This window comes from Aethalodelphis obliquidens, unplaced genomic scaffold (genome assembly GCF_003676395.1).
Source record: "Aethalodelphis obliquidens isolate GAN/ISIS:26980383/991018 unplaced genomic scaffold, ASM367639v1 scaffold1, whole genome shotgun sequence".
In the NCBI taxonomy this organism is placed as follows: Eukaryota; Metazoa; Chordata; class Mammalia; order Artiodactyla; family Delphinidae; genus Aethalodelphis; species Aethalodelphis obliquidens.
The window spans coordinates 5,414,397-5,426,955 of NW_020837945.1; the positions used below are offsets into that span (position 1 = coordinate 5,414,397).

The 12,559-nt window shown below is 45.0% G+C and overlaps 1 protein-coding gene across 1 annotated transcript in view; it reads left to right on the forward strand.

Moving 5' to 3' along the window:
* DSCAM (DS cell adhesion molecule) overlaps positions 1 to 12,559 on the forward strand; it is a 759,198-nt gene that overhangs the window by 726,225 nt on the left and 20,414 nt on the right. The window contains exons 30-31 of the mRNA XM_027112479.1: positions 784 to 899; positions 4,297 to 4,446. Coding sequence (XP_026968280.1) covers positions 784 to 899; positions 4,297 to 4,446 — 266 coding nt within the window. The remainder of the gene's footprint in view (positions 1 to 783; positions 900 to 4,296; positions 4,447 to 12,559) is intronic.

Here is a 12,559-nt window from a genome sequence, read left to right on the forward strand (position 1 = left end):
TCCAATTCTTATTATTTTGTAAATTTTTACCACCCTTTTTTTTAACGCGCGTTTTTATTTAAAATTTTTTTTTTTTTTTTTTTTTTTTTTTTTCATACAATTTTTTTTTTTTTTTTTTTTTTTTTTTTTTTTTTTTTTTTGCTGTGAGCTGAAACTGAATTTGATTATACCATGCAGTTTTACTACCTATTTCCATTTACTTTTAGGAGACAGCTCACTCTAAGAGTAATTTTCTGGTACACAAATTTTGAGATAAATTCTTATAGTAATTGCTTTTTTTCTATTCTAAAATGTAATTGGGTTCGGAAAACTAAACTAATGTCAGGGAAGCTAACAAGGTTTATGATTTGTTACTAGAACAAAAATAAAATGACTCCAGGTATAATACAAATCTGTTAGTAAAACCCCATCCAGTGAATGACCAGTACACATGTTTTCTCCCTTACCATCGTTGGAATATCTCATGTCTGACAAGTGAAAATGTTGTTGATTTAAGAATGTTTTTTTGTGTGTGTGTTTCATTCGGCTTTTATACAAGAAATAGGAATGTCCAAAGTTTCTATTGATAGATGCAGAACCAATCTTTATTGACAGTTGGTATTTTCTGAACCTCACAACTGACTGCTGAAATTTAATATTAATAAATATCATTTGAATGAAGGAAAAAAAATCTATCTGGTGTGTCTTCCCCTCCCCTCCTCACATAATTAGATAATAAGTTGGTGTTGGCCTAGGGTAACACTGAACTGAATTTGTTAATGCATCCCTCTTTTTTATTCCCAGTAAGAATACCCGGACTTCAGACACGTTGAGCAAGCAACAGCAAACCCTGAGGATGCACATTGACATACCCAGGGCTCAGCTTTTGATTGAAGAGAGAGACACAATGGAGACCATTGGTAAGGTGTCCTGTTTGCCGCCTTACACAATGTGGCTGCTACAGCCATGCCCTCTCAGCCCAAACCCTGAGCCATGGGAAATATTAGACATGGGGACATCTTGAATGCTACATGAGCAAAGAAGTTAGAAGGTAGACAACTGTTATTGAGGAGAATAATAAGTACCAGCAAATATGGGGGAAATGAACTTATGTAAACCACAGAGTTCACCTGAGAGAACCCCAACTCTGTCCCAAGTCGGGTCTCTCCTGGAGAGTCTCTTGGTACCACCCTAAAGAACCAACATTTATAATCAAGCAAACCGAGAAGGGCTGTACACTAAGACCCCGTCTTGGAAATCCACTTTATGAGCTCCTCCTCAACTCCAATAAGGCCTTTATTAAAGAAAAATTTTAAATTCTACAAGTGTCTTTGCAAAGGACATCTTTCTCCACCCCCTGGCACCCCATAAAAATCCTTCACAGGGCTCTGGAAAAGTCCCAGCTCCCCTGTTTCACGATCGCAAAAGACACCCGGAGAGCTTCAGTGGCCTGTCCATCCAGAACCCAGGTGTCCTGACTCCTTCCAGCCTCTTTCCACTAGAAGTCCGCTGTCCACACTGCCTGTCTAGATGGTTCTATTTATTCCAGAATCAGAGACTTTGTATTTCCACTGCAGTAATGATCAGAAGAATAGCTAACATTTATTAAGAGAGCTCTAAAGGTCACATACTTTTATAAGCATTGTATGAGGATTATTTAACTTACGCCTCCCAAACAACATAGGAAAAAGATTCTACGTGGGAACTGGGACGTCGAGAGGTTCTGTAGCTTGCGGGTCACACAGACAGGAGCAAAACCAGGGCAGGTCCCCACCTGGCCACCGATTTCACCTTTGGTGACTGGGCATCACCTTCTTCCGTATCAACAGGCTACTTCCCAGAACTCTTCACCTTAGAAGTATGGCTGGACCCCCCAGTACTCATGGAAACAGACTCTGAGGCAGGTTTCCTAGGCAGCCACTGTTTGAACTTCACTCTGTGTCTGTTCCGGAAGATGTTTGCTGGCATTTGGTCCCAGGACAACCCTTCCCTGTGGTTTGGCTAAAACCACCCAACTCCTGGCATGTACCCTCCATACCTCCTGCCAATTAGGCAGTGATGAGTGGCCAGATTGGCAGGACACCTCCATTGCCGCTTGTCCCTGACTTGCTTTTATGGTCTTTTAATAGAACAGTGGGGATGTCTGACCTAATGGCTCCAAAATTCTAAGACCTGGGCTGCCCCTGCAGGATTCAAGTTTGGTTCAGGCATAACAGCACTTAGCACAGCTTGGTCATGTCCAATGTGACCTTCGATCAACCAACTTCAGTTAAATACTTCCATGTTGTATGAGGACTCACTACTCATCCTGAAATACACAAGGTTTAATTAGCTGTCTCACCTCAGGGCAAGGCACCATGTTTTGTTTCCCATTACCTTTTCTGTAGTGTATCTGGAATCTCTTTTATTGAACCCAGTGAATTGGGCACTAAAACTTCCTTTGAAACATCAGTTCCAAAATCAAATTGTAATTCCTATGACTTTATAATACAGTTACACATTTGCTAAATGTTCTCACCAGACTTGTCAATAACTCTGCCTACAGCTGTTAAAACAGGTCTCTAGGCGGATCCTGGGAGGGGTGTATTACCTCCCAGTAGCTAGTCACTGCTGACCAAACACCAGAGGAAGGTCTGCCCGTCGTTTCCGTACATAATAACGACCCTTAGCCAGAGATATAGCACATTCGCTGCAGGATCATTCATCACCAAGAGTCGTTTACCTCCCGGTGGAGGCTGACAGTTGGTCGATGGCATCTTCTAATTGTTGGGGAAGTAGAGACATGAGGCTTTAAAACGCTCTGGGCTCTGCCTACAATAACCCAATACGGGAGAGCCATTAATTTCTAGCCAGAATGGATGTCAACCTCACAAACTGACAGGCACCCGAAATGTCCCGTTAAAACTGGAAACGCAGCCCCACAGATACTCTGGCGTGTTCTCAGCGGGGCTACATGATAGAAACCACAATGGATGAAAGCGAATGTATGTCGGGCCTCTGATACCAGGTCCAATTATAAGAACCCACCTCCGTGGAAAGGCCGGCTTATTCGAGGATGGAGGGACAGATGTAGGGCGGGACCCCCAAGCCGAGCCCAGGCTCCCACCGTGGCACCGATCTGGGCTGTACGGGTGTCAGCAGACCTCCTGGCAGTCCTTCCTCTTTTTCTCTGCCCAGAAATTTTATTCTGACTTCAAGAGGTTTTCCTTTCCTGCCAGAGCCTGAGTAATTGGATTTTGTAAGGTTCGTTCTGTTCAGAGCCTTTTTTGGGCACAGCAGTCTAGCTGTGTTGTTTATGACTTTCGCATTACCGTTCAGTGTCAAGCCCGCTGCAGTGTGGTCCCAGCCGACTGATAAACTCATACGAACATCACCCCAGCCTGCAGTGCTTGAAAATGTATGAAAAACTCCATATACCCTAACGAAAGTTTCCCTTGGAGTCAAAAAGCTCTTAGGAAAGTGTGAAAAGTATCACAAGAAAGTAATGAAAATCTGAGACAGCCAAATAATGACACACAGCCCGACCGACCGCTCCTTCCTCAAAGGCTTAAAATGCTCTGCATTCATCTGCACCCAGGCTTCCCTAACCTTCAAGTGCCCTATGCCAGTAGGTCCTGGGAAGTCTGACAAGTGAGTCATTTTGAGAAGTCAATTTACAGAATGCCCTAGAGTCACTGAAGCTCAGGAGAGTTGGGAAGAAAAGGCATATACCTCAGAACAGTTAAAATCAAGGAATCCATCAAGTCTACTCTGAAGACTGGCCCTTCTCTTCTCCTCCCCCCATGCCCCATCTTGAACATTTGCCATCTTCCATATGAGAGGCGACCCTGGGATAGATGACCGCAGGGCAGTTTTTCTTGTTCCTCGAACAGAGCTTATTTGAAATGGCAGCCTCAACCCTGGGCGATGCTGACGTGGCTGGTGGTGTCTCGGGTGAGCTTTTAACAAACACATAAACCCCAAACTCTTTTAAATGGACAGCCACCCAGCCGTCCTCCCCAGATCAAAGTGTGCTTAATGAGAAGAAACCAAGCCCCAGGAGACAGGGGAGACCCTTCTCCGCGGTCGTTCTCTTTAAGTCATGCTCCTGAGTCAACCCCTAAGGATAATCTAGTTTTTTCATTCTGGAGTAATTCTAATACAGTGGTTGAATATTTTGGGTTTTTTTTTTTTTTTTTTTTTTTTTTTTTGCTGGATGAGATGAGGTTGTTACTGTTGCCATTAGCAATAATGCAGTACCGAGGAGAGAGGCGGCCAGGGAGTCACTGAGCAGGGGGTATAACTGTCCCTGGCTTCCTGTATCCTGCTATTCTGCAGACGATCGCTCCACGGTCCTGTTGACGGATGCTGACTTCGGAGAGGCAGCGAAACAAAAGTCCCTGACGGTGACACACACGGTCCATTACCAGTCAGTGTCGCAGGCCACCGGGCCCCTGGTGGATGTTTCCGATGCTCGGCCGGGAACGAGTGAGTGGTCACACATCACTTAAACTCTGTGGGTGTTACCAGTGCTGAGAATGCATTCGTGCTCCGTGGCTGTGCAATAAGATGTGGGGCTTCTCAGCTCTGTGCCTAAGAAGCAAGTAGGGATGATGACATCTTTGATTGGGACGTTGACTTTGTATTGTTTGATCTGAGCTGTTATTAAAATCGTATCGGTGGAAGCCCATAACTCTTGGTATTGGTTTACTAAGAAAGTGTTAGAAATTTCAGGTCCAGGTATTTATTTTTTTTATTTCGACAACACAGGAAAAGAAGTTAGTTAACCTTAGTGAGTATCTCCTCTGTGCCAGGATTGGGATAGAAAGGTGATATCAGTCTGTTATCTTTGCAACAGCCCTGCCATGTACCTACTAATACAGTAGATATTAGAGCTCCCATTTTACTGATGAGGAAACAATCTCAGAGAAGTTAGGGAAACAGCCCAAAGTTGTACGCATACTATGTAGTGAAACCAAGATTCAGCTGTGGGTCCGTCTGTCCTCCGAGCTTATGCTTTTCTCCTGAACCTCACTATTTGAGAAGAATATAGTTCTGCTTAATCTGGGGATTCTGTTTGGTTTAGTTATTAAGATTTGGATCCGTATTATATGGAAATTAATTACTGTGATGAAATTAAATACCTAATATGTATCTAGAGCTTATTAATTAGATATTCTTATTCCTTCATAATTTAAATTTTCCTAAATCTCTTTAAAGACTGAGAAATTGATGTCCCGATTATTATCTTTTTGGAAGTTTTGATGCTAGTTTTTAAATCATTAGGCACTCTCTTTGAAAAAATTTTTTACATTCTTGAGTAGAGTGCTATAATTAGAAAAATAAATATTATGCTTATAATTGTTCTTTAGAATGTCTGCCTTGGAAGGCATTTGTGAAATGCACTGAAGCTTCCTGAAGCAAACTGGATGATTCCTAAGTAGCATCGTACTAGGCAGGAAAACGGTGCTAGCGGTTACTGAAATTCATCTGAAAAGTCGTTTGCAAGAACATTCTGAAGGAATCTTTTATTCCTCCCCTCTGTGTAACCTCACGTCCTTCCTTCTCTGATGACATTAGCACATTCTGAAGACACGAACGGGACACGAGTGAGGATTAGCTTTGCGAAGTAGTGCAGAGGACTAAGACCTTTGCTCTTAGAAGGTGCTCCCAGGTCCTTGACATTCTCTCCAGCTATGGGCTTCTCCATCATGATCTGCCTGGGCCTGCTCCTGGCTACTTCAGGACACCGCACTGATGGCTTTCTGAGCTACTTATGGCTATTAAACCGGGAAAGATTACAGACCCAGGAGACTTCTGTCAGTGGATCCTTGACCTCAGCAGGCCTTTGTCCCCATCAGAGTGGAAGTTAATGGAGACCTTAGCAGCAGGATAGGAAAGAGGCAGAGGAAACAGGACAGACGCCCCAGGGAGTGGCTCCCCGTCTTCTGTGTGCATCAGAATTACCCAGGGTGCCTGTTTAAAATACTCATTCCAGGCTTCCACCCCCAGGGATTCAGATCCACTTGGTGTATTGTGGGACCTGGGAATCTGCATTATAACAGCCATCTAGGGTGATTCTGTTGCTGGTTGCCTGGACCCCTCATTGAGAAACACTCCCCCAAGTGTTAGGCGTGTGTCACGTAGAGCCCGGGAGGAGGTGTCCACAGTATCGCAGCCTTGCAGGAGCTCTCAAACCTGCCGGGCTCACCGCACAGCAGGTGAAAAGAATCTGCATTTCCAGCTCCCTGCCAATGCTCAACTGGCAGAGAGATGCACACAGGCTAGTTGTAAACAGTCAAGGCTGGACAGGAGGCAGTGAAACTAAAGCACGGGGAAGCTTCTAGCTGCCGGGTCAGCCCCAGAACAAGGGAAGGCTGATCTGATGGCTTTCAGAATATCCACAGAGACATGCATCTGCGTCACAAGCAGAAGCTCTAACGAGTGAGAGGTGAGTGTCTCTCACTCACCTCAGGCAGGAGGCTGGCGGAAGGGATGTGTCGGCCTCATGGCTCTGACGGTGTAGGCACTGTTGGGGAGCTTTAAGAATTCCTTCATTCAGACTCAGAGGTATTCATGAAGGTGTTACTTCACGTATGGCCAGTGCCCAGGGTTGGGGTACCTCGAAAGGTGCAAAAAGACATTCACTTCACCTGAGTGGAGGAAGTCAAACGTGAAACAAGGAGCGAAAGCGTTGTTTATCAGTGAGTATGAGGGACAAATAGAACAGAATGATGAGATGGTGAGTCGGCCAGGGGCGTGGGGACCAGGGTAGGGGCTGCTTCCGTGTGAGGCTTGGGGAAGACCTCCACTGAGTCCCAGGCAGGAGTCAGTCGGCCTGCCAGACAGAAGGAATGGTACGGGAAAGCCTCTAAATCATATTGGGGACAGAAGTGGGACCTGAATGGGGACAGGGAAGGCGGATAGGATGAGCCAGAGACACAGCCAGACTGGTTTTGCAGGCCTCCCAGGCTAGTGTCACACGTCTGCAGCCCGTTCTGAGGGTGTTGGGATGCTCGCCCAGGGGTTGCCTGGTGGTCAGATCCCACAGAAACCAAACCGCTACAGTTTCTGGAAAGACGCTTCTTTCATTGGTGATGAACTTCATTAAATAGTGTTTACAAACACTTAGAAAATCTACACAAATTCATTCTTCAGTCTCTAGTTCCAAAAAAATAGAATTATTCATTTAGCATCTGCAGAACGTTCCCCATTAGTAACGATTTCGGGATCATTTTCTTTTTTAATTGGAGTATAGTTGCTTTACAATGTTGTGTTGGTTTCTGCTGTACAATGAAGTGAATCAGCTATAGGTATACATACATCCCCTCCCTCTAGGACCTCCCTCCGTACCCCCATCCCACCCACCTAGGGCATCACAGAGCACCGAGCTGAGCTCCCTGTGCTATACAGCAGGTTCCCACTAGCTAGCTGTTTTATACATGGTAGTGTATATATGTCAAACCTAATCTCCCAGTTCATGCCACCCTTCCCTTCCCCTACTGTGTCTGCATGTCTGTTCTCTACGTCTACATCCCGATTACTGCCCTGCAAATAGGTTCACCTGTACCATTTTTCTAGATTCCACATATATGCCTTCATATACAATATTTGTCTTTCTCTTTCTGACTCACTTCACTCTGTATGACAGACTCTAGGTCCATCCGCATCTGTACAAATGACAGAATTTTGTTCCTTTTTATGGCTGAGTAATATTCCATTGTGATCATTTTGTTGTATTAAATATTACTCCAAAACCACATTACGAGGGATTAAAGGCATTGTATTTTTTTATTTGGAAGTAGAAACGGTGGGTGTCTCACCCCCCAGCAGATCAGCACAGGAGTCCAAAGCCTTGAGCTTTCTGCAGCCCAGTCCTCTGCTTGCTTCTTGTACCCAGAGCTTGTCACCTGGGCCCAGGTGTTACACCTGCATCCCCTCAGTTCCCTGGGGCAGGTTCCTCTCACTGCAGTCTGGCGTATTTGTAGAGATTGGTTTATAGCCTATTTCCTCAACTACCAAAGACATTCTTGTTCTATTCTAATTTTGTTGTTACTGTAGGAAACTTTTATTTTTAAGAAGAACATCTAAAATACGTTGCTTGTACATGAGCACGACTGTTCTGTAGAAGTTATGTTTCTAAGCATTGCTTTAGTTTGCCAAAGAGTTGCAACAAATTCTTATTACAAGGACGGGAGAAATCGCAATGATTTGCTGTATCTCTCTTTCAAGATGTGAAAACACATACCGTGGCTGTGTCCACGTCTCTGTTCACGTCCCCGTCTCTCCCGTGGGTTAGGACACACTTGGAAGCTGGGTCTCTGTTCACGCGGGTCTCCCCAGCTGCTGCCAGAGGGTCCAACACACAGTAGACCTTCAGTAAATACATTTAGATACTGAGCGACCGTATGTATACTTATGTCAGAAGTTTTGAAATCAGAGTAATGGGGGTGGAAAAGAAATGATGTTTAGTGTTTTCAGCAGGAGTCGGGCAACCAGTTTCTTTCCTCTCTTTGTTCTCCCTTTCCTGAGACATCTGATCAGCTGTGTGTCTGTATCGCCTCACCCAGTTAGAAGTGTTTCTTTCCACATGTACACAGTCAGCCCCGGGACACGTTGCAGAAACTTACCAATGAGGTCATCACCTTGGAGAACTTAACCCAACCTTTTTACTTACAAAATGTGCAAGGGTACAAAGACATGTGAAGTGATCAGTGTTAGATTTGACCCGGGTTTGTTTTGTCATGTTTACCTGGACGTCATCCATCCATCATCATTTATTCATTCCTGCAAAAAGTATTCACCACGCAGGGCTGGACTGGAAAACAAATAGGACACGGTTCCCATCCTTACCGGTTACTACCAGTGGGCACCTTTCTGCATCACTGGCATTCTCCAGCATCTAGTTTTATGATTTTTCATGGCTTTTTTCCTGTCAAACTCTCGAAAGTGAGTTTCTAGCCTTCCTGGTCAACCCATCAAATCTCCCGTCACCATCTTCATTAAACAGGACACACTGCATCCCATGTCAAGTGTTTGTCACTCAGGAGTCATGGGCTAAGCCCCAGGTTGATTGATGCCTCCCACGTGCCTGTGGTTCTGTAGCTCGTTAATGTCACACACGTCTCACAACAGCACTGATGGTGGGCAAGGTCGTCACCCACCAGTCCCAGAGAGGAAAGCAACGGGCACACCAGTGAGGTCACAGCCCGCGAGTAGTAAAGCTGGACCAAAGTAAGAGACACTTACCCCGAAGCCCCACTCTCAACCCCTCCACACTCCTCTAAGAAGAGATGATGCTTCTGTAAGGACTGCTGGGGACAAAATAGACTTCACATATATATTAAATAAGAAGAGCTTACAAGACGGATTGAATCTTTCTTGTTGAGACTTTGAAAAACACGCACACTCTATTACCCGGGATGGTACTCAACACACGGCTGGAAAATACCTGATGGCAGTGAAGAGAGTCCGGTGTGTGATAAGCCCTTGATAAATATTTATTCATTGAATGATAGGAATGTTCAGGCTCCCCGTTTCACCCTGTCTATGAGACAACTGGTAAATTCATCGTGCAAAGCCAAGGCCTCAGTATCTGTAAGATATGAAAACCAGTAGCAGGGAATGAAAGGCGATTATATACATGGCATGTTTTATGACCTTATTATCCACCAAATCCTCTCATCCCAAGTTCAGGATAATTAAAATAATTTGATTCAATAAGCAGAAGCTTAATTCAGGTTCAGACCCAATGCTGAAAGGCCAAGAATTATTTATATCACTTACCCCTAATTCCTTTGTTGTTCAGCAAGCATAACGCCTCATCACTAGATTTTATTTATATTAGGGTGCTGGGGACCCAAATAAAATACTTTCCGTGCAGGGACCGTAAACCCCAACATTTATTTGGTTAATAGATTAACTAGGAAGGTCTACGAAGGAGGCCACTGAGTGGAATCCAAGTAAAATTTTTATTTTAGCTGCTATCTCAGAAACTATGCTACAGAAAAGTTCAACTCAGGTACCAAACAGCTCCAAAAACCTGATTATTCAAAAATGTGTCAACTCCTGAGTATTCTACCTACAAGGACAATTTTGCCTGTAGAATGCTTGCTTAGAACAGAACGAAGTGCATTTCAAGGAAAGTAATATCATGACCTATATTCCCAATATTATCAGGCCACTGGTAAAGCTGTCCTCATCTAGGAAAAAAAAAAAGAGGGGGCGGGGAATAATGAACAAAGTTAACTTGAAAAGACTTCTGGCTTGAATAGTGCCACTTGACCATGGAACTCTCCAGATAGGGTCATCTCAGTGGGAAAAGGGGCTATGGAGGGGGGCAAGGTCTCTGCCCCACCGTTGGTGGGTGAGCTGGACAGGAGGAAACACAGGTGAGGGTTTGGGGAGTTGAGGAAGTTGTGTCCCGGAAGTGATACTATCAAACTGACCCCCTCTTCCACAAGCATCCAGGCCTGTAGTAAAACTGATCCACAGCTGGACTTACAGGAAACTTAAGGGAGAATAAAAATAAGAACCCTCAAAACTTACGTAAGGGACTGGGTAATTTTCTGGAAAAGATTCATTAGTATTTAAATAACAAGCTCCACTCTTTAAGCTCCACTTATCACATCCACAGTGCCTGGAAGACATTTAGCCTCCTACCCAGGAGAATGCTTTTCTATCTCTTTGAGGATCTCTTTCCTGGCATTTCAGCAGAGAAACCCAATTATCATTTATACCTTGCTGTCCAGAGAGCTTGGCTCTCCAGCATAACTCATTTACATTCTAATCAAGGCCGTGAAAAACCTTCCAGTAAAGTCTTCCGTGGAATTTTGCAAGTAACGGATGAAATGAGGCTGGAAATCAATGCCCCCGAGAATTATGCACCAAGACAGAGCATTTTGATGGCCCAGGAAATCTTAATAGGTATCGACTGAGCTGCCATCATTAGGCTTTTCTCTCCAGCATTGTGGAGTGATGGATTAGGTTCAAAGTCCGATAACTAGAAACTGGCAGAAAGGAAAATCCTCCAATTTAAAAAGAAAGTCATTTCACCAGGGTCCTATGACCCTGCCTAGAATCATAAATGAGCTAGTATCATGCAGATACAGCACCAGGACTCCTAGGTGTCAAGGGTGAGGACACGCATGGCCGAGTAATGGGCAATCTTGGACTGACAGGTGGGGTCTTGGGCTCCGTTTCTGCCATTTAATAGCTGTGTCGCTTCTCCTCCCTGAGCTCCCATTGTGTCAGCCATAAAGCCGCCCTGAGCTATGTGTGTTCATCCAGGGAAGTCTGTGTGCCGGGGATCACAGCGGGCTCTGTGGGATGATTGGAGGATGAACGCCCTTGCCCCTGTCCTGCAGAGACTTGCAGGTTCAGGAGAGCACATAAGTGAGTCGGTGTCATCAGGCCACAGGTTGTCTCTCTCAGTTCTGTTCCTGCGAAACTGCTCCATTAGTGATAAGCAGTCAGCACCGACTGCTGTGTTTAGAAGTGGCCAGATCATTTTCGAAATATTACTACATAAAGTTCCTCTTTGAAAAGCAGAGAATTCAAAAATGGAAAAGGACCTTATGTGGCCTTCAGGCTGGAGCCCCAGAAAAATCATTCCAGGTAACTGAGCCTCTCCCCTTTTCCACAGAATTCTAGAAAAGGGAACATTGCCAACTCCAGTGTCCAATGTTCTGTACTGTTGGAACATGTTTTTTGTTAGCTAAGAGTTGAGCTAAGAACTCAGTCCACCCCCTTGACCTCTTGCCTCTGTTTCCAAATTTAGAGTCAATGAAACCCATCTGGCTCCATCCAGTGTGTCCATAAACCTCTATGTTTCTGAAGATGGGAGACCTGTGACATCCAGATATGCGATGACCCTTTGTTCTCCACATTGAATAACCCAGGTCTTGGTCACAGTTCAGACAGTTCCATTGAAGAGATGCTACCATGTGCAAAGGGATAAGAAAGTGTTCAGACATAAGGGGACCTTCCCTCTTCCCTCTGCTCTGAGGACTTGCAATTTAGTTGATGAACAAAAGTCATACTCGAGGCAGTGAGTGAATACAAGACAACAATCTATACAGGAGACAGCTGCCTGCTTTCCTGGGGCTGCTATAACAATGTGCCACAAACTGGGTGGCTTAAAAGAACTGAAATTGATTTTCTCACCGTTCTGCTAGTTAGAAGTCCAAACTCAAGCTGTCCTCAGGGCCACGCCCCCTGTGAAGCCCGTAGGGGAGGACCCTTCCTCGCCTCTTCCTAGTTTCTGGTGGTGGCCTCAGGGCTCCTTGGCCCAGCTGCAGCCCTCCAGTCTCTGCTTCCATAGCCCCACGGGGCTCTCCCCTCCTTGTCTGTCTCCTCATCTTGCTACGATACCAGTCATGTTGGATCCAGGGCCCACCCTACTCCAGTCTGACCTCATCTGGACTAATTACACCTGCAGTGACCCTATTTCCGAATAAGATCGATCTGAGGTTCTGCGGTTAGGATGTGGACGTATCTTTTCTGCAGGGGACACAATTCAACCTGTAACAGCACCTCGAGGTAACACTGAGGAAGGAAGCCACATTAGAGCATAGTTGGCTGCACTCTCTCCTTTTACAGA